This window comes from Thalia democratica, chromosome 3 (genome assembly GCF_965202585.1).
Source record: "Thalia democratica chromosome 3, ktThaDemo2.hap1.1, whole genome shotgun sequence".
In the NCBI taxonomy this organism is placed as follows: Eukaryota; Metazoa; Chordata; class Thaliacea; order Salpida; family Salpidae; genus Thalia; species Thalia democratica.
This window is the reverse complement of record NC_139167.1, coordinates 62174999-62198618: the sequence shown is the minus strand read 5'-3', so window position 1 is coordinate 62198618 and position 23620 is coordinate 62174999. Positions and strand designations below refer to the sequence as shown.

Genomic DNA, 23620 nt, shown 5'->3' with positions numbered 1-23620 from the left:
TTTTTTACTTAACTTATATAAACAGTTTGTAATTTTTTTTTACCTATGTTGACCCTCAGTTAACTTGATTTGACCACCAGTGGTTAATTACTATGCAGATTAAATTTGTTACTGATCAAAAAAAAAGTATTTTATTTTAACTTACTTAATTAAGTTTGACAGCGAGTTACTTACAAGTTTAAAATGCAAGTCTTTTATGAGAAAAATTTATGAGATGACAATTTATAAGTGTTCTGATTAAACTCATCGAGCACTAAACCTTTTATAACTCTAGAATACGTCAGATTTGATTCTTGAAAAAAAAACCATTAGAGGCCTCTACAACCACTAAAAGGAGAACAAACATACTTGAGTTTTTTCAAAAGTTTTATTTAGTAAACTATGCTTGCTCAGTAAGAGATACTTAGTTTATCAAATAAACTTTTAAAGAAAGTACAAATCTAGTATAATAGTTTTCCAAATACCTCTAAAAAGTTTATATGATACGATTTATTACACAAAAATCATAAAGCAAACTTAGTTTTGACGCACTAGACTTTTTTAATAAGAAACGCTAGATTAAGTGAAGCTTCATTAGTTCACCTCTGCTTTCAAAACAAGCTTACAACTGGCAGTGAAATGGTTAGTTCGTTGGAAATTGTATTAAAAATTACAAAGGAGTGTATGGAATCAGATTTGTATACTGTATTGAAAATCATACGTCTGAAACTTATACTTCTTCAATTTGAAAGAGACAAAGTACTAGAATTCAAATCTAAACTAAAAAGAAGACAACAATTTAAGTTTTATGCAAAGTATCATATAAAAATTAAGCTTAGTTGTGTAAGCCGTAATCTTTCTGAGAACAGAACGTAACTGAGAGTCACAAACAATTGTAGATTTTTTAATAGTGTTTGAAGTTTACTGTAAATTCTATTAGAATTTCTTGTTAAATATAAAATGGATAAATACAGTAATGAGATTAATCAAATGTTATAAAGAAGCTTTTACATTAATAAACAAAAAAAAAAAATTAAGGCTTATAATATTTTTCTGTAATTTTATATTAATTAAAGTTTTTCTGATATAGAATTTAAATATCTATGTAGTTGTAAAGTTTCAAAAAAAACGGCTCCATTTTGTTTGAAAGATTTATCTACTTTCCTTTGTAGAAACAGACCGTCTATATATTATAAATCAATCACACTAAATTTGTTTCCTGGAAAAACATCTAAAACCATAACACAAATCCACCTTGTTTTACTTTTTAGTAGTTTCTTACTCAATTAACTTTTAAACGTTTTTGAGTTCTTTATAATAGAATTTGACTACTTCACTAAGCCAATTGTATAAGTCTGTTGTACATAGCAAACAAGATTTGTTCAAACTAGTATTTAGACTACTAATTTTAATTCGTAAAGTTATTTTGAAAGCAACTTATTGTTTTATCTTAACACCAAAATATAACACTACAGCCGTTTAACTAGCACAATCGTTTAATCTAAGTTTAGTTTATTTGTAAATTTTGGTTTGAACACAAAGATATATAATATTGTAAAACAAGCTTCCACAAATTATACATTGATAAAAGTACTACCAGGTAAACTTACCTTGAATTAAATATTTTTGACATCTAGAAGCTAAAAGTGTTCTTTTACTATAAGACCGTAATGTCTTTATTTTAATAATAAAGTTTCGAACATGTAGAAATGTTTAATTGAATTTCGTTAAGTTCTTTTTTTGTTACAACTGGTTCTAACACAAAGTTTAAAAAAAAATCAGTGACCATATTAATCTTTGAATATATCACATAAACTTTTCATCTGCTTAAATATAAATGAACAAATGAGTAAATTACAAATTAAAGTCTAATTAGCTAGTTTTATCGAGTTTTTTTAGAACTTTTCCTGAAAGATAACTTGACTAAAATAATTAAATTTATTCTGATTTTGCACAAATATTAGTTTTAATACCATAGTTAGTTAAAACTACATAAAAATTATTTAAAAACCGTTATAAAGTATATATCTGTTTAGCATTAACAATAATTCACTTATGTTTAGTGACAATTCAAGCTGTATAAAACAAATTTTACATCAAATAGTTTGTTTATATTTAAATTCATTATTTAATTGTTGTCTACTTGTGGGTGTGAGTGAAACTTATACTGTACAAAATTATTAGAGTTTCTTTTTTTGTATCTGGTTAGTGCAACTATTAATCACAGATTTTAAAAATAATTAAAGTATTCCCTATACTTTACTTAAAGCGTTTTATTCAACTATTGTTACTTTAGCTTACACTGATTCTCCTAGAAATATCTTCAGAGCTTTTAAGTAACAATTTTGATAATTAAGCTCTTTAGTATTGAGCACTGTAATCTAATCATACAGTTTTCTAACTTGTACATATACTTTAATTAAAAATTTTTTGCTGGCTAAGATTAAATTTTAGTCATAAGATGTTTACTTTACTTTTCTTATTAAAAATGTACTTTTTTTTTGGTAGAAAAATACCGGACTTACTCTTCCCTCTACAACGATAAACGTTTTTTTAAGGTCAAGCTAACAATTTGTCATCACCTGTAATTCTACCTCCCTTTAAAAATAACACTAGACAAACCAAAAAAATAAAATAAAAGACTATCTATTTAACTAAAAAAAATCCCTTGGTGACACGTCATTTGGCAAACGCTCATAAGGAACACCAAAAACCACAAAGCGTCGTAAAATCAAGAAGCCCCAAAGCAAGTATCCGCCGACGCTACAACAAAAAGTACATCAATAATCCAATCATGTGATCACTGCCACCAGTGTGAACTCACAATCAGCTGTTGCAAACTCATTTAAACCAATATCTAGTTGAAAGTATTAAGTTCTATAAAAAAAAACAGAATAAAGAAACACTATAAGTAGGAACAAAGAAAAACTGTTTGGATTTAAATAATATTTATATCAACAATAAAATCAAAAACATAATAAACATTATATAAGATTGTTAGTATTAACTTGACATAAAGCTCAAATAACAATAAAAAAATAATAAACAAAAAATTTGTATAAGCTTTATAGTTTTACCTCCAATTTTTTGTAAAAAATTAAAATAAATAATTAGATAACAATACAATTAACTATCTTAAATCTAACACAGTAACAAAATGATAACAAATAAAATATATTAACAATAAACATAATTTATTTCAATAATTTGTAACAATCACTCTTTCATTACCAAAATAACATTATTTATTTAATATTATTATTACTTGACATAACATAATAATTATTAAAATAAAAGACCCATCACAATCTGATGCCCATACAACGTGAATAAAATTTCAACACAAACAAAACATACATACAGAAGCACTCTAGATTACATACTTGGCAAACTAACTTTTTCTCTTTTTGTATGTTCTCTTTTTGTAAACTATCTATAGTATAACTAGTTTTTAAAGACTTTTTTTCGAAAGATAACTTGATTGATACAATTAAAGTTGTGCTGTTATGGTGAAAATAGATAACTTTCATACTACTTTTATCGAATTTATATCTGTTTAGTACTTAAAATAACTCACTTATGTTTACTGACGTTACAAGTTGTATAACACAAACTTTCCACCAACTAGTTTATATTTATCGTCATCAATTTACTGATGTCTACCGTTGAGTATTAATTAAGCTCAACAAGCTTACACCCAAAGCTAAAGTTGAAATTCTTTGTCAACATTGTAAAAAGTACTGAAGAAGCAGATGAATTGTAGAAGTTACTTTTGAAAGCTTGTTGATAATGACATTGAAAACAAACGCTAGCTTGCAATCTAAATATCAGAGAAATTGAGACATTTGGGCTAAAGTAGGTAGGTTAAATCAGGATTTCCCAAAGTGGGCTAAGTGACCCCCTTGGGTGCCTTGAGCAGCAAAGGGCCAAAGGGAAGGGTTGCATGAGCAGTAAAGGGATCATGAGGTCATCATTTGAATTTAGCATTAGATATTCTGAAGTTTTAGGCGGTTTTTGTGGCAGTTTTTTGAGAAATCTTGTTGGGAAAGGGCCATAGCTTTTTTAACTTTTTTAACGAGGATCTTTTAAAAAATAGTTTGGGAAACCCTGGGCTAGATTAACTCAATTATAACAGTTGTACAACATATTGTCAGAACCATAAGAATGTAGATGATTAAAACCTTTTCTACTTGTTAACTCAAGTTTTTTTTTTACAGGCGCTGATCCTTAATAGACTTTTAGTTTTTTAAAGTATAAAGTTTCTCGTAGGAGAGTAACCAAGCCTTTCTGATTTTGTAACTCGTAACATTTGTATACAAGATAATGAAACAAACGTAAAGTAAAATATTTATAAAAATTTACGAGAAATTTATGAGTCAAAACTTTCATTTTACTTAGTTTGTATATAATTAAAATCAGTTATTTACTCAATTTTAAAATCTAGAAGTACTTTTTTTTACTTACATGTTTAAATATTTAGAATTTTTTTGTTAGAACAAAACATAAGAAAAACTGTTGTTTGTATTTGTTATTGATAGTTTTCCTAATAATATGCAGCTTATAGTTTATAAAGTAAAATTGCTTACAATACTGCAAAATACTAAAAGATTTAATGATAACTATTGTTTGTGATTTTAGCTTAAGACGCTGCAAAATTGTACAAACTTTTTTGTAGTTGTTTATTGTAACAGTTACAACTTTAAAAAGCTTTTATTCAAGTATTTCATAAAATTTAACTGGAATTTTTTAGTTAATTAGCTAAAAAATACCTTTAATTATGATTATTTACAATAAACTTATTAGAATTATCGACCTCCTGTAGTAAACAAAACTCAACAAACATTTTGACTATAGGTAGACTGAGATAATTTTTTTGATTTTGTTGGCACCATACATCATTTAGTACAAAATGCTATTAAAATTCATTAGCTTATAAATGATTGAAATATTTTTACTTCTGTAGTGCTTGTTAGCTTAACTTTTCTAAAAATAAGTGCTGAACTTGAATAGAGTTTTAACTTTGGTTATTCCAAACGTTTATTCCACTTTCTCTGCCATATAGTTACAAGTAAAATAATTTTTTGTATAAAATCTGAATATAACAAACTGCTAATAATCTAGTAGAAATATTGTACTCAATTATTAAACGGTTCTCTATTTCTCTAGTATGGTCACTTGGTAAAAGAAAAAATAAACCTTTAGTTTATTTTCTTCATAATTACTCTAAAAGATAGTTGCCAAATTTTTTCTAACATGTTCATTGAAGAATTATTAGATTAACTTTAACATTTTCTATATGTAAGTTTTACCGTCCCTTTTAAAGTTTTTAATACTACAGTATAAATTGATTACAACGATTTGAATTTCATTATAAGGTCTATAGGACTTTTCTAAATGATTCTAGGAAAGCAACTCAAAAGTATTTTTTAATACTTATAATATATTCTGTCGGATAATTTAAATACTGTACTAGCAAAACTTGCACAAGATTTTTTTTTTTTTTTTTTAGCAGAAGTATTTTAGTTACAATTTTTTTTGAATAGATCACTAAGTTGTTTTTTAAATTAAAGCGACGAAATGTCACATATTTTAAGTATATCTAGTTTTATCTAAAACACCTTGTATATCTTGCCATTGAAAAGCTAAAGAATAAACAGATTTTAGTCATGCTTGACAAAAGAAATTTCAGATATTACATTTTGCGTTTATATACTAAGACCTATATTTCTCTTCTTTTTTATACAGTGGTATATTTCTATACAATGGTATATATTTATGATTAATATTGATACACTAGGTTATCAAATTTAACTGTCACATAAGCACTCTTTTGAATAATTGTGTGTATACCTTAGTTGTATAACAACAACGTAGAATAGAAATCTGAATGTAGTCATGTAATACCAAGTATATTACAAAAATTTGAAAATTACTAATTATCAAAACATACGATGTTAAAACAAGATTTATCAGATTATTTAACTTTAGAACTGTTTATTTTATAGTGATCGCATATACCAACTTGATAATTAGCGATATTTTTAAATAGAAATTCTAAATCCAAGAGTATATTTACAGGGAAACATTAAAAAAAGAAATCATCTTTTATTTAACAAAATTTGAAACAGCTTAATCAATTTTATATGTTTTAGTTTTAAGAAAACAAATAAAGAGATCTCAACTACTAGAGAAGAAATAATGAATTTATTCTTTCATCAATTTATTTTACAAACTAACTAATTTGACCGAAGCTTAGTTTATAAAATAAATTCTTGAAAAAATAAATTAACAGTTTAATCAATGTTATACATACCATTTTATAAATTAATCTAAATCTATAATTAATATAAGTGTCTACTTATTTTTATTCTTTAAACACTATTAAGCACTAAATGTTTTGATTGGAGGCATTTATACGAAAGTTTAGCCGAATAGCGGCTAAATGCAATTTGAAAACGACATGTCGTCAATTTTTAATGATCTACAGATGGTTAACTATAGAAGAATCCACAAATAGAATCGTATCGGCAGACGATTACAAACTGAATGATCGAATCCATAATGTTGCAACCTTTGTCTTTTCATTTTATCTTTTATAGAGCAGGACAATTCAAAACCGAAAAAAAATCTTGACCGACAGCCTATCTTTCCGATAAACCTTTAGATTTTACTGACGGGGATACCTTAAGCACCTAGTTTAAGCCACTATCAAAAAAAAAACCTTTAAACTTTAAAAAAAATGGAATGCCAAGATCATCGAAACGTACTCTTTCATGTTGAAAGTTTTCCTTCTCGGATCCAAGCGTACTTTCATCTCTCTCAAAAATTTTAGTTCCTTATAAACAAGGAGGTTTTCTCATACTCGAAATTTTCGAGTATTATTCTGAACCGTGGGACTCATAAAGCTCAAATTTGGTGTCAATATAAATAAAACTTATATACTAAATTATGTTTTGATGTCGAAGAACTTTATGTCAGTCTCATTTCTTCTTTAAGTTTTGTTGAAAAGGTTTTTAATTTAATCTATTTCTTCTTTTTTTTAATCTTCTAATTAAGCATAAAACAATAGCTTACTTTAAAAACTGATAGACATAAAAAAAATTAAAAAGTGGCTGACCTGCACCGGCTTACTGATTATTATACGATTTGTTTCACAAATATTGGACTTTTAAATCAAGGCATATATTTTTGTAGTTTTAATGTATCTAAATGTTTGGGACGGGTGTCAATATTGCACGAGTAAAAAAGATAATAATTAAGTTACTGACATTACTGACAAAGAAGGGTTAACAGTTATTATAAAATTAACAAACTAAGTCTTCAACCAGTGCAAAATATCTACGTGCATATTTAACGCCTACCCATAATTTTAACAGGTTAATTAATATTATGATTTTATTAAAAATTATTTTGTTTTATTGGTAGCTATGTACATCTAGTACAAGAAAAACATAATGAAAGTATCACATTTTTTATAAGTTTGAGGATTCATAAAATTTGGATTGATGGAAAGGTAGTTTTAAAAATCAATATACGCCTGACAAGAAAGAATGTAAGTCTTGAAAATCTTTAGCTTAAGAAGCTAGCCCATGGTTTTTAAACTTTTGAAATGTAAACATAATTTAATTAAAATTTATACCAAGGTTTTAGACTCAAAGAGACTTTTAGACATTAACTTTATAATGGTATTCTTTTTTAACTTTGGGTTGGAAATACATTTACAAAAATGATTTAAAAGCGGTGCGCAACGTCATTTAAGAAAATTTGGCTGCCTTAACTAATGAGGCTAGTGGTTTTGAACTGGCTTTCCTCGTTTAAATAAAAACTTGCCTAAATAAATTGTTCATTATTGGTAACTACTTGAGCATTTACAATTCTCTAAAGCATTTAGTTTACGGACTTGGGCAGTTTTAAACAAACTTGTAATACAAATAAGTCACACTTTTTAATAATCTAATATACCGTTTGAATAACATATCTTTAAGTTAGTTATTATCTTTTTATCAATATAATTATGTTACAAAGGTAGATGGAAACATACTATACTGATTAGGACAATACTAGAATTATTATGTGTATTCGGTATTTTATTGGAATTATATCCAACTACCTTCAATTGAACTTAGATTTATGCTATTATTTAGAGAAACATCACTTAAATGCTTTATATTAGAAGTTTTAGCAATAACAGAATTTAGGTTATGAGAAATGGGAAACAGAACTTGCTCATGAATGTTCGGAAGATATAACACAGTAGGTTTACTTTATAAGTCAAGATAGACATTAGTTTACTTTAGAAAACAACTTAGTTACTTTTTAAGGTCCTATAAAGTAAGAATTAAAGTTGGTCTGCCTTTTAAGAAAAATGGTAGTGTAAGTAGGTTTTATCAATAATATTTTTCACTTTTTTTCAACAATTAATGAATTTATTGCTCAAATACGAAGACTTTATAGCTTTTAAGGATATTAGGCCAACATAAACTTTATACAGACCAAATTAAAATCCTTTAATTTTAATGGATTTATTTAAAATATTTATTCTTGGAAAACCCTCCCTAACAAAATATATATTTAAACTAGTTTATAATTTATCAAAAAAAAGTAAAATACTGTTTGTGTTTCAACATTTAAAAACATTTATTAATAATTGTCTAAACCTCAAAATTGTATAAAATTTATTCACTATAAAGTTTTTACAAAATCAAGGGTTTGCGGTTGCCACTGGTTACCAGCTGCCCTCGACATTTTCACCCCAGTCTCCGGTCTCCTTCTGTGCCTGGGTGCTCTGCGCTGCCCAGTCGTCGACCTTGCCGGCATCTGCTCCTTCAACGGCGGCTCCCTCGGCTGGGGCTGCTGGCGCTTCTCCGGTCATTCCGACCTCTGGCTCGTTGTTCCAGTCGCCTGGTGCTGCCTGTGAGTCAGGGTAGAGTTATTTTTGAGTAAGTGGTTTTGATTAATTTTTTTTAATGGCTACATACTTTTTTATACGAAAATCGATTACAGAATGCTCAAAAAGATAAAAAATACATCTTATTATTATTAAAAAAATGCGTATATAAACATGTTTTGTGTAAATAATCAGTCAAGTATCATGACAAAACAATTATAAAATAAATAAAATCAAGCAAATACTCTTGGTACATTAAGTTACATTTAAAATATATGTTCCTTGCATGGTTTATCATGATGGTAACTGCTACATTGTAGCTACAAAATGACAAAGGAATATGCATTGGTTTGATTTTTGATATTGTGACGGTGTACACACCATTTTCTAATGCTCAGTGTCGCGCAGGCAGAGCTACTTAACTCAAAAATGAATTCAAGTTTAGCAGATAACCCTATATCAGTGTAACTTTGTACCAAGAGACTCGAAAATTTATTGTTTTTAACAAAAATAATGGAGCCGCTGACCTCAGCAGACCAGTCAGCAGGGGCTGCTTCGGTTTCTTCCTGTGCTGCCTTCTGGGCAACTTCTTCGTCCTTTTCGATTTCTTCTTGGTCACGGAAGAAGTACAAGTCTGGCATGACATCCCATTCCTGTTCACGGGGGATGGTTCCACGGAGCCTGTTAATTAGTTTTATTAAACTGTAATACTTAATGACCAAATGCAAGCATCTTACACATACAGGTGGTATTTACTCGTCTTAATGTAAAAAATAAGACAATGAAATAAAAAAATAGTTGTAAATGATAAGCTAAATTACAAAACATCAAAACTGATTTTTTAACTCCTCATAAATACCAGTAGGTAATTCAATAATTTTAAAATGCTGTTAGTGATAATGATAGGTTACAACAAAATAGAATTGAATTTTCAGGACTATCATTACTGTCTAGAAAAAATTACTGTTTTGTTTAGAATTAGAATGTTCCTTGCATGGTTTGTCATGATGGTAATTGCTACATAGTAGCTACAAAATGACAAAGGAATATGCATTAGTTTGATTTTTGATATTGTGACGGTGTACACACCATTTTCTAATGCTCAGTGTCACGCAGGCAGAGCTACTAAACTCAAAAATGAATTCAAGTTCAGCAGATAACCCTATATCATTAGAATTAAATATGAAACTTTATAATTTCTTACTTAAAAAGCTGGTGAAAACAGTAATACAATAATTAAAAAGGTTTTATTTTGTAAACAGAGATGCCATAATAATTCTAAAGACCATTTTTTAAACTAAATGTTACAAAAATAGTTATTTATGTCATTAGTTTTTACACTTACGATTTAGCAGTGCTAGCAACAATAATTATTTCCTTTTAGTTTAACTCGGTATTAAAATATCTCACCTGAGTACTTCTCTGGCAAGGAACCACCAGATGAGACCGACGGACTGCTTTCCCTTGTTGTTGCATGGGATGGCAACATCGACGAACCTGGTTGGAGAGTCGGTGTCGCAGAGAGCAACAACTGGAATGTTGACGTACGATGACTCAGTGATGGGCTGATGATCAGCGCGTGGGTCGGTGACAATCAACAGACGTGGTTCACGGAAAGCTTTCTGTAATGATCACAAGTTATATATCTAGAATTAAACATTGTAAACAAAAAATGTTTTTAAATTGGAATGTTCCTTGCATGGTTTATCACGATGGTAATTGCTACATAGTAGCTACAAAATGACAAAGGAATATGCATTGGTTTGATTTTTGATATTGTGACGGTGTACACACCATTTTCTAATGCTCAGTGTCACACAGGCAGAGCTACTAAACTTAAAAGTTAATTCAAGTTAGGTAGATAACCCTATATCAAATTGTAACAAAAATAATGAGTAAGAAACTACAATCAAAATAAATTTAAAAACAAAAAGTTGTCTTCAATCAAGTTCAAGTAACTATATATTTAAAAATATCACTTAAACTTAATACAATTTTTTATTAATTGTAAAACATACTCAAAATTTCAGGTGTAATTAGTGTAATTAATTAGAATATATTAATCCAACTTATGAAGTGTCAAAGATAAACAACAAACTTGGATCTGGTTAGTGAAAGCACCAGGGGTGAATCTTCCAGCAACAGCGGTGGCTCCGGTGGCAGCTGCGAACTTGAGAATGGCACGCTGACCGATGGTCCTGGATGAGATCACGCAGACATCAGCTGGGTTCTCAACGGCTGCGATGACACGTGCTGCCAACACAATCTTCTCCCAGGTCTATTGAAAAAATTGATTTACAAACTTGCATGAAAAATGTTGATAAATGAAATTGTTAAATTGGAATGTTCCTTGCATGGTTTATCATGATGGTAATTGCTACATTGTAGCTACAAAATGACAAAGGAATATGCATTAGGTTGATTTTTGATATTGTGACAGTGTACACACCATTTTTTAATGCTCAGTGTCACGCAGGCAGAGCTACTAAACTCAAAAATTAATTTAAGTTCAGCAGATAACCCTATATCAGTTTAGGCTCATAGTTATAAACAAAAATATACAGATTTTTGTTAGCATTGCTTTTAAAAATACTATTTATGTAGTCTTTGGCAAAAACTTATATTTTCAAAATAAAAAAACCTAAGGAGTAACAAACAACAGTAGGTGTTGAGCTCAATTTTTAAAAAGTTAACTAAAAAAACATAGATTTAGGAAATAAGATCACATTAAGCATATAAGAAAGAAATAACGAATTTATTATCACTTATCACATTAATAAATAGATGTAGTTAAAAAAATTTATTTATTTATTATGTTAATCTGAACAAATACTTATTTTTCATTAGTTACTTAACTTAATTAGAAAATATAAAAATCAAGGTTGACTAGTTGATACTGAAATAAGTAAAAAATGAAGACCATACTCAATAAACCTCAAAACTAATTTGAAAAAAGATTTGAAATATTTTTACTTACTTACTTACTTACTACTAAGGATTTTGTGTAAGATTATGTAAGAATAAGTCATTGAAAGGTGGTAGATAAAATTATTAATTTTATAGATACAAGGTAATTGACAAGTTTTATGATTATTTCAGTGTAAATTAAATCTTAAGAATGTAATACTTATAAGTTTAGTTGACAACAACCATATAAAAAAATCAATATACTCTCTAGCCCATGTAATATAAATTATGCACTTTATTATAAATATAAGTCATAGAGAAAGTTGATTTTTTTTGTTAAAATTTTCATCTTTAAAGAATAACTACTTTTCAGCCTAAGAAAAAATCAAATAAAATACCTACAATATTTTCTTATTTTTTTAAGTAACCTATCAGGGAAATAAAATATTTTTGCTGCCCATCGAATTCAGTATAGTGCTATTAAAAAACTAGGACCTATGTTACAGCAATTGAGGTACAAGGTTATTTGTTTAACCAGTCACAAAATAAATTATTAAAAATTTAATTAAAATACTTTCAACTCTTGCAACACTTTCTTATAACTCTATAGACAAAATAAGGGATTTAGTACAAAATTAAAAGAATGATGACAAGAAAAACATTATCAAAGACATTAGAAATTAATTAGTTTGAGGTTGTAGTACTGTTAGTATAAGGCACTTATACTAACAGTAAATCAACTTTTAACAATTTCAATGAAACATTTTCAAACAAATCACTAAAAAGTTTAAAAAGTGGTGACACATTGGTTATTTTTAAGGCGATTTACTATAATTTCAAAAGCAAACACAAAATTTACATTACTTGAAAAGATTAGAATTTTGTACTGAAAATTAATATAATACCTTTTTGGAGTCAACAACATGGACACCGTCAGCCCTTGTTTTGTAGACATACTGTTCCATTTGGTATTGGCATTGCTGTGATCCCAAATGGACAGAGGCAGCAATCATTTTGCGGCAATCATCCGCTTGAAGCTCAAGAAGCGAGTTATCTGGTTGAAACAACAATTTTAATAACTAGATTTACAATTATGAAGTACAAAAACATGGTTATTCTACTTTTTATTTTGATATTAATACATTTCAAATGTGCCAAGAGAAAATTACTTAATCAGGTACAAGTCTAAACTGAAACTTGAAAGTGTGGATTTGTCCTAAATCTTTAGCACTTAACTTTTTTAACCAAATTCCACTTGAATATTAAAATTAAAGGACAACAAACACAATTAAAATCAGCCAGAGAATTAACTTAGACTTGGGCTAAGAGAATTTCATAAAATAAACTAAGGATCACTATTATATTTAGTTTGGAAAGTTTTTTTTTTATAAGTATAAAATTTTAAACTACATAATAAATTTTTGTGTACAGTATCTTATCAATGCAAAACTTATACTCTAGTTATATGTTCCTTGAATGGTTTATCATAATGGTAATTACTACATAGGAGCTATAAAATGACAAAGGAATATGCATTAGGTTGATTTTTTATATTGTGACTGTGTACACACCATTTTATAAAGCTAACATGTGGGCAGAGCAAACTAACTCAAAAAAATCAAGTTAAGTGGATACCCCAATATCATTTGATTGAAAAGAATTTAAGATTTTAGATTATCTATATTTGCCGAAGTAAAAGTTTTCAAACTTTTGTGGGAGATCAACTACAATCTATTCTTGGAAATCCTTGTAATAAAGAAAATGCAATGAAACTACCATTATTGATATTTAGTGTTCATACTAACATCAGTTAGCACATAGGTATGCTTATAGTTGAACTTTTTTCAGTACTTAAAGTAATTATAAAGGAAACTAGGCATGGAATACTTGAATAAATCAATTACACAAAAGGGTGCCTTTATAAATAAGAAAATGAAAACTTATATACCCATTAAAATTGTTTTAAAAACTTGTTACTCATACAAACAAATACAATCGAAAATTAGCAGGTTTAACTAAACATCTATGAATTAATGTATATGGTTTTGGAAAAGATGTCATAACTATTGGACAATGCAGATTAGTTATGTATTAATAACTAAAAAAAGTTATAAAATTCCAAATCTAGTGATTATGTTTGGATTTCTTAAATATGATAACAAAAACTTACTAGCACTCATATTTTATGTTTTTACAGTAAGTTAATAGATAAAATTTCAATTATTTTAAGTAGTTTTCTGTTCACAAATAATGTATTAGCAGTTTTAGTTTATAGCTATTGTGAAAAGTAGTTCATTTAAAAAGGTTTGAGATTTGTGTATTTAAAAAAGCTCAAAAGATATTGTAAAATATTTTATTTTAATTAAAGCTTATTCTTGAACCTTTAGATAATAAACAACTTTCATTTAATTTATGTTAATTCTACTTGGCACTCTGTATGCAGAGTTGCCACTTGTTTTTTCAAAAACTTACCCAGGTTTTTAAAAGTACATATTTTTGGGTCTATTTTTATTTTAAAACTAAGTTGAAGGCAAGAGAACTGTGTCAAATAGTATAAAATAATTAAAAAGATACTGTTTTGCTACTTTAAAACTTTTACACTGATAAAAAAATTTTTGATGAGGTCAAAAAAAACGTTATCTATGCAATATATTTTTGGTGTTAAATTGAAATTTAACTACTGATCATATTTAAATTGTCAAAAATTACAAGTTTTTTCAGGTTTTTGTTTAAATTTCTAGGTTTTTCCAGGTTTTTTTCAAAATAAATCAAATTCTTTTTTCTTTTTTTTCCTAAACTGTCTAATTCCAGGTTTCCAGGTAAAGTGGCAACCCTGTGAACAAATAATCTGTATATTATCCATCATTAAAAAATTATTAAGACATACTAGCTTGATAAAATATTGTAAGATGGATTCATAAAAATTATTTAATAGTCTAGAAAATTTTTGACCATCACCACATTATCAAGTTTTCAATAATAATTGTTGTAATGTATGTTGATATTCCTGGGTAGGGGGGTGAAAAAGTTCAGATAAATTTATTGTTTTTCCAGGGTGGCCAGTGGCAACTGGTTTTTAAAAAATTCAAGGTTATAGAAAGTGAATATTTAAAGTTTATTCTAATTTAAAGTTAAGCTTTAAGGAAAAATTTGTGTTTAATAGTATAACAGCATTCAAAGATACTGTAAAGCTACTGTTAATGTTTATATGAATATTTTTGGTAACAATGAACCATTATCATGTCAAATTTAAACTTACTAATACGCATGAAAAAATTGTTTAAATTGTGGTTTTTCCAGGTTTATTTCGAAAATTTTCAAATTCCTGGTATGAAAATGCCACACTTACAACTTTAAATTTATTCATACTTGTTGGTAAACAATGAATCTTTATAAGTGTAACTTTTCATGGTTAATGAATAATGTTATGTTATAGAAATAAACTTATATTTATATACTTCTAAATATTATTTCAGAGATTTCAAGTAAATAAAGAAGATTTATATATTTGGTTGAAAATCTCTGTATTTCAAATCATACTTCTTCATAACATCATTCATAAATTCAGTAATAACTTACCATTATTGTTTACTAAAATATTAAACAATAAATTAATTAAGTTATTAAAATAAATAGCATTTGATATTAAGAAATTTAAACTCTTATAACCATTTAAAATTTTAAACTGTACAAATCTTAATTTATACTTTTCAATGAATATAATAATAAATATAAATATAATTAAGGTTCAATTTCAATAACACAACTGATATTATAAAAAACCAAGAAACAACAAAATAGAAAATGTGGAAGTTTAGAAATAACAAAAATTTAAACACCAAAAACTAAGTACATCAAAATAACTGGTATATTATCTTTGGACATATTCAAACAACTATACATAACATTTATAATCAAATAATAACTTACTAGCTGACATATTTCTATGGGTCTACAATTTAGAAGAGCAAGCTGGTGTAAAATAAAAATATGGCTACAGAACTTTTAGCAGTTATAAACCAATTTAGTACTCAAGCCAATACCAGGGCCAAAATAATGAAAATTATTGTTATAATTCCTATCTTTAAAAAAAAAGTTTTTAATGCAATATTTTTTCATAGCACTTTTACTAATTTTAATCTTTTTTAAATTTATCCGAATAATTTTTTTTTTTTTAATTTATGAACTCATAATAAACAAACAGTCAGTTTTACATTTTTGTGTAAATTGTAAAAAAAATCGAAAAGGGGTTTATAAGTAAGAATATTTTTTTTTTAACAAATGTTTGGCATTAAAAAAAGAAATTGTTTTTCGAGTAATTTTGTCGATAAAAAGACTTAACTTTAAAAATGAAAATTAAATGTGTTTTGTTCTAATAAAAGAAAGTAGAAAGATAATGATGTAATTAAAAAAGCTTTCGATGATCCATTAAAATATTAATAAAATTACTACTTTAACAAAAACTATTCTAATAGTTTACCTTCATACATAATTGCAATTTTGACTGAAAAAAAAATCGCCAAAAATTAGTCAAGCATAGAATTTTGACTTAAGACGAATAAAAGTTTCTGAAGTGTTCAAATTTCTAGCAAACCTACTTTTAAACAGCCTTAATTGTATTTGACTTGCTGTCATCTTACTTCAATACTATTTAAATTCTTATAAATCAGTTCCGTAGATAATTTTTAATGATAAAGGATTGTTTTTTTAGATATTTTCTGTTATCTTTAAAAAAATTATATAGGTAGTTTTAACTATTAAAAATATAAATTTAATCGTTTGTTAAAAAAGATCCTAGCGAAAAAAGTTTTACTTGAATTTAGACTTAAGAATCACAAATATTATGTTGTTTTATTACAGTCTGATATTAATTTAAGTATTTTATCTATTATTAACCATTAACCTATAAAAATCTATACCAATTATTTTTGTTTTTATCGGACACATGTATGTACGAAGAATATAATGGTACGAAAGAATATAAGCTAAAGTAGGTACATAATGTACCTACTTTAGCTTATATTCTTTCGTTACAGTATTTATTTTTTTAAAGAGCTCCGTTGAAGTGTGTTAATCTCTTAAGACTAGAAACATGTGTTAGTATGATAAAAGAAGGAAACTGTATAGTTTGTATAAGTAGTTTTATATATATCACAGTTTATTGATAGTTTAAATAAACGGCTTTTTTTTATTTAATTTAACTGTGATAAGTTATAACCTTTATTTAATTCAACTTTTAGAATATATTTTCATTCAGCTACAGTAAAATGTTCAAACTATAAAAATTTTAAGAAACTAAAGCAACTTTATTTTTGCAAGAAACTAAAGCAACTCTATTTTTGCTTTAAACAAAAGAAAATTGACTGTATTTTCAAAATCTACAATAATATATTTTAGTTTTAGCTAACTAAAATTCAAATATTTACTAAGTACATAACTTACTCTTTATATTTAAATCTCCCTTAAAATTTTGAAACAAGTTAAGTTTATTTATTTAATATGTTTAATTAAAGCTGATAAAATAAATGGTTATAATAAAACATACAGTGTTAGTATTAAAAGAATAAAATAAGGTACTACTAATTTAAGTTAAATAAAGTTCAAACGCTTAAATGAAATTAAGTAAGACAAAAAAAAAAATTACAAATTTATACTAGTGGTTTAAAGCAGTTTTTACTTTATTGTTTTTATTGTGACACTCTAAGCCAAAATCGTCATACAATTACTCAAGCATGAAGTTTTAAATTAAAAAAAAACGTGTAACCAATTTTCAGAAATCTTTATTAATAAATTTGTGGCAGGCCTGCTTTATAGTAGTTAAAAATTATAACATAAGCCTATATACATTCAGTAATCAGCACTATAGAGACTTAATTGGATGATTTTGTAGTTTAGCTATTATTCTTAGGCATGAGACTGGTAGCAGAATCATCAATGTGTTAATAAGCATGTTGCGCGGGCATTAAGACACTAGTATCAAGAAAGACAAAAAATATTGTACCTTACGGTTTGTTTGTGTGCGGTAAAGATTTATATTATCATTTTTGATTTATGCTAAGAGAAAAAATTTTAGCTTGTAAAAATAACTGTAAGCAAAACTGTCTTAAGAACTTTATTAAAATGATCCAGAATCGAAAAGTATATGAGTTTTATTTTCGACTAAGTAACATCATTTAAATTATGAAGATAGTAGTGATTTTAAAATATTTTCTACTTTATATACCTGTTTTTTTTTTGAATTTCGTTTAAGGAAATTAAGTTTCAAAGTAAAACTTATAAGATTTAGTTATAATTTAAGCAAAAAAAAAAACTGTACTAGTGTTTATTAGCAGTTGTTTGTAGTTGTTGCTTGGATTAAATTACTAATTGAAGTAAGAAAAAATTAGATTTTTTTTTCAAAAGGTTTAATACTGGTGTTTTTGATAATGAAGTCTTGTGAAAAACTAAATTCTCAACAGGTATTTTATGAAGTATGTTTAAAAAATAGAGCAAAGTATTGTAAACTCAAACAGGGAGATTTATCAAAAATGAACTAGAACATATGAAAATAATTACTAAAAGCTAAAATAAACGAGTAAAACTATTACTAAGACAACTTTTATTATCAAACTTAAAGCTTTAATAGAAAAAGGTCTCATAAGTATTTATTTTGATAGGTTTTTCGAATTTTTTGTTAGGGTGTTTTAAAAAATTAGAAGTTTTTTAAAACATAAATAATTTTTAATAAATTGTAAAAATGGGAACGGGTCAAAATTGCACGAAAACAAAACTACAGGAGATTACTAAATTGCACGAAGACAAAACTTCACGAGGGCACAAAATTGCAAAAAGATACTTTTGCACGAAGACAAATATGCACGAAGTTACTAAATTGCACGAAGATAGTTTTTGCACGAGAGTAAAAAAAAAAAACAGAAAAAAAGAAGAAAGTAAATTAATAAAAAAACAAAAAGAAAAAACAAAGTAACTGACCAAGGGTAAGGGTTAGGGGTAACAGTGCTAGTAAAAATAAAAAATATAAACAACTAATCAATTTTATTATGAAAAAAAAAAAAAATAATAAACTAATTAAAAAGGAAAAAAAAGCTACTAACCGAGGGTAAGGGTTAGGCGTAACAGTGATAGTAAAAAAAAAAGTAAATTAAAAAAAGTAAAGTTAAAATAAATAAATAAAATATCAACCCGTGCAAAAATGTTTCCGTGCAAAACTGTCTGCTCGTGCAGAATTATCTTCATGCAATTTTATCCCCTCGCTCAAAATTGCACAAAAATACTTTTGCACAAAGAAAAATATGAACGAAGTTACTAAATTGCACGAAGATAATTCGTGCAGTTTTGTGCCCTTGTGAAATTTTTTACACTCGTGCAAATTTGAAAGCTACCTATTCTTCATTCTCCTACATAAAAAAGCTTAAAGGGCACGCTAAAGCTTTTTATTTAATAAAAAAGAGAAAGTAATCGTCATAGCTGACACTTAATAATAAAAGCAGTTGATTTTTTGGAAAAATATTTTTATTGTATTTCGTATTAAAAAGTATCTTGTTAATAATAAAAAAAAACATCTAACAAGATATTTCTATTTTGCTAATCTCTTTAATAGTTTTCTTGGGTACATAAGTGATGTTTTGTTTCAATCTGTGCTCTTTAGTCTTTCTTAAGAATAGTTTGCGTAGAAATTTGCTTTCGTAATCTAAATTGTTGATTTTGTAAGCCTTGCAATCTGAAATGTTTTATATTTGTTTTACTTTTTTGCAATGAAAATGACCAAAAATATGTTGAGTGATTCTAATAGTATATATTACAAATATTTTGAAAAGTGTAATGTTTTTCATCTTAACTGTTTTTAACAGTATATTACATAAATTATAAAAGTTTTAAAGATTTGTTTTGCATTTATACAGTTTATGTATTTTAGAAGTAAATAAGGTAAGTAGTAAACCATGTTTCTGTTATTATATATTTTCTAATTTTAACTCAAGTTGAAACTAAAGTTATATTTATTTTTTTTGAACTTTACAATTGAATTATGTCATACTTTTAAAGTGGTTGGTTTTGAAAACATAAAAGAGTTGTTAGTGTTTATATACTGAAATAAAAAAACACTTTCTCAGTAAAGTTAAATTTTATTAATAGATCAAAATATATTAAAAAATGTATGACAAGTTAAATTTAGTCTCTTGTTTAATAAAATATCAGAACACATATTCACTCTTTAAAATTAATAAGATTTAAGCCAACAATCTGATGTTGTTTTAATCGTATATGGCTGTTTATTTTAATTATATTTCTTTTTAAAACTTTCAATTATTAAAGTCTAGACAAGACTCTAAACTTAAACATTTTTTGTGAGGTTAATAATTAAACTTTTAGTGTATATGTGTGTAGGTCCGCAGTAATTTAAAACAATGAGCCGGATTAAATAAACCAAACCTTTAGTGAATTGCTCTGTAAAAATGTATAGAAAAAAAGTTAAAAAAAAGAACATACATCGAACACTATACAGTGGTGAAATAACGATGATAGAAGAAATGTTGGTTGCAATTAAACCAAAACAATGTTTGTAAATTTTATTCTGAACAAAAATTGCAGGTCGGTTATTAATGTTCCTAAGAACTTCTGAACTGAATTTCGAACAAAATTAAACTGCTTATAGTTATTAGTTAGCAGAAAATTTGCAGAAAAATTTCTTTAAATGTTTATTTATTGTTTAGGCTTTCTACAATAAAATTTCAAACGATGTGTTCTGTTTTTTTTTTCTGTTGAACAAATTGATAAGTTTTGTTAAAATGCCAACCAGAATAAGAATTCAAAAAACAATAGTGATAGTTCATTGAACGACAAAAGAAGATGCTTTTTGGTCTTTACGTCCTGTTGCACGAAAAAACCTTTCGGTTATCGAGTAGTAAATACCTTTTAACGTCTTGTCCAGGACAAGTATTTACAACTGTTACTTTATATACAGAATTTTTAAAGTTTAATATGTTTGACTTAAGTACTTTTTAACTACGATTAACGTTCTCACGGTACTGATTTATCTTAGGTAATTCCTTTTATTTTATGTTTAAATAAAATATTCTACAAAAGTTTTATTTTAGAGTGAATTAAAGTATGTTCATGAAAAACAAAATGTTTTAATAACATTATTTTTGAACTACATAAAAATGTTAAGTTTTCTGACATATACGTTGTACCTTATTTTTTTGTAAAAACACAGCTAGATCTATAATTTTTTTATTATAAGCAATATTGTATTTTAGTTTAAAAACCTGTAAAAGTTTTTTTTTTCTTAAATTTACCATAAGTATGTTGAAGTCTGATAAAAATTTATATTTTAAAAATCACTAAATACTTTAACAACTTTAATAGGTTAAAATAAATATTTCTAAATTATTAAAATATATTTGTGTTAAAAACTTTATACCTATATATTGTTAAATAAACGACAAAAAAGCGCTCAGAATATTTTGTCCTAAGACCTGGTGCACGAAAAAACCTTTCGGTTATCGAGTCGCACACCACGGATCCCTTATAATGTCTTGTCCAGGACTATAAAATATTCAATGTGATAAATTTAAATTGATAAAGATGTGGAAACATTAATTTTCTATAAGTTTTGTTTATTCATTTTCACTTAAAACGCATTTGCTGAAACTTAAATTTTTACAACAATGCGCTTGTAAGCAAAAACGAAAGATTTAAAAAAACTATTTTATTTCTGTTTAGTCTTTGAAAAGTTAGTTATTTTGAGACAACCACAATCTTTATTTAAGATACATATTGTATCTAAGATCTTATACGAGCTTAATTTATAGTTTTATAAGAGTAACAAAATGAATTTGCTGAAAAGTTGTTATAAGTGCATTTGAAAAGCAAAAATTAAAAGTTTTTAAACTTATACTAATAAAATGTTTTCAAACAAAAATTAAACGAAGCTATTTTGATTATAAAGCCACAAGTTTAATTTAATGAACTATTAAATTTACTTATTAAATTTTGTTTATAGTACTTTAAAAAAGATGTTGAAAAAAGTTTTGAATATTGTATACAATTTTGTTTTTTATTACTTAATTGTAAACTTTAGTCAAATTGAAATGAGAAAAATGTTCTACAAAATATATCAAAAAATCACAGTATTTATTTAGAGATTAATTTTGAAAGTAGTACAACTTCTAAATCTAATCCATTCAGAAAGCTAATAGTTTGTTTTTGTACTAAAATTATAAAAATACTCATGTCAAATAACAAGTTCGTCTTACAAAATAACAAGTAGAACAGGATTAAGTTAATTAACTAGTAAATATTACCTGATTATGTAAGTTTATTAACATACCAAGTCAACAAGAATTAATTAATAACTGAAATTTAAGGTGTAAATAATTTAAACGAAAACAACAAATATTTAATATACAGTGTATTTTAGCTGAAACTTAAGAAACAGTATTAATAGATAGTAAAGATTTGCTAAAACTAACTAAATAAATTATGATATTATAATTTAGATAGATTAGGTTATAAGTTTATATTGCTAAATGCAAATAAGGTGCTAAAAATTGCTTTTGAAATAATTGTAGCTAAAAACTTTTTAAACAAATTGATTTTTAAAAGATATGAAATAAACATACTTATTCAGAACAGTTTATTTAGTTTTGAGCTCGATTTTGAACAAACTAAACTACTTTTACATTTCTCTTAACAATAGTCTTTTTTTAAACAGCTCTATTTTATACAAAGTGAAATTTTGTTTTCTTTTGTTTTGAAAGCATTGCTTAACAAAACAGAAGCGAATGGAAACTCAAAGCGATTTGAATGAATTATAAAGTTGTTAAGAATAGTTTTTCAAATTAATAAATTTAATAGCTCTTCTTAATATGAGAATTAACTATTGTGGCTTCTTTTATTTTAGTTGAATACTTTTATATTACTTTTTAAGCAGCTTTTGAAAAAGTTTATGTTTTTATACAGTAAGGCTAAAATGTAAAGCAAAAAACAAACATTAAAAAATTTAACTAAAAATAAACTGTTAATTTCATAACAATTTAAACGAAATTACTTTTATTGTAGGCAATTTTTTTTTTATACAAAAAACGGTTAATCTAAAATATATAAAGCAACAATATTTAAAAGTTACAAAAAGTAGCCATGTGGTAAAAAAAAAATAAATATTAAGTGGTTCTACATTTAATTTGTTTTGAGTTTGTAACATTTAAACACTTTTTAACTGAACACAAGTAAAAGTAAAAGTTTTAGTTGATAAGTTTTATACAAATTTGTAGAAAAAATTGTAAAAATGAAGCATACATTGATTATTGAAAAATGCAAGTTTGTTTTCAAACTAAACATGTTTTGTAAAACTTAAAAATACAAATGAATAAGAGTTTTATACGAGCTAGAAAGAAATACATAAAGATATCTATAGATAAAATTAATTAAGTACTATAAAAAAAATTAGATATGTAAATAAAAAAAAAATAAAAAAAGTTAAAAGAAGTTTCAAAAATAGTGAAAATTATCATACAATAATAAAAAGAAAAAAATCACAAAGTCTAAATTTAGTTAACTTTTTTTGTTAAATGGTACATGAACTTCGTCGAATTAATCACCCTACGTAACACCAACCAACGTGATTATGACGTAACAGTAAGCGTTTAAAGCGTGCAGCTTGTTTACTTTCTATTTTTTCGCACTTTTCATGGTGCATGTTGTTTGTTATTTTTTAAATTTTGTAGGAAGGTTTTAAAAGTCATAAGTTGTTAATTTTAGTTGTTTAGGATTTTTTTAAATTAATATTTTAAAATTATGTTTTTTTTTCTTCCTGATATTACACAATTACCACTTTAAAAGCTATTT

The 23620-nt window shown here is 26.1% G+C and overlaps 1 protein-coding gene across 2 annotated transcripts; it reads right to left on the bottom strand.

Moving 5' to 3' along the window:
- Positions 1-8637: 8637 nt before the first annotated feature.
- LOC145831993 (small ribosomal subunit protein uS2-like) lies at positions 8638-15811 on the bottom strand. 2 transcript variants are annotated; one of them, XM_082939347.1, is made up of 6 exons: positions 15704-15811; positions 12679-12827; positions 10965-11144; positions 10277-10488; positions 9394-9547; positions 8638-8890 (listed from the first exon to the last, which is right to left on the bottom strand). In XM_082939347.1, exons 1-6 carry the CDS (start codon positions 15711-15713, stop codon positions 8705-8707), a joined length of 891 nt encoding a protein of 296 aa, XP_082795473.1. In that variant the 5' UTR covers positions 15714-15811; the 3' UTR covers positions 8638-8704. The 2 variants fall into 2 exon arrangements, with proteins under 2 accessions (XP_082795473.1, XP_082795474.1); XM_082939348.1 differs by lacking the exon at positions 15704-15811 and adding an exon at positions 13944-13968.
- Positions 15812-23620: the final 7809 nt, after the last annotated feature.

Coding starts and splice junctions, on each gene's coding strand:
- LOC145831993 (XM_082939347.1), bottom strand. Junction 10,489..10,964: donor CTTTCACTAACCAGATCCAA/GTTTGTTGTTTA, acceptor TGATCATTACAG/AAAGCTTTCCGTGAACCACG. Junction 9,548..10,276: donor CTTGCCAGAGAAGTACTCAG/GTGAGATATTTT, acceptor ACTAATTAACAG/GCTCCGTGGAACCATCCCCC.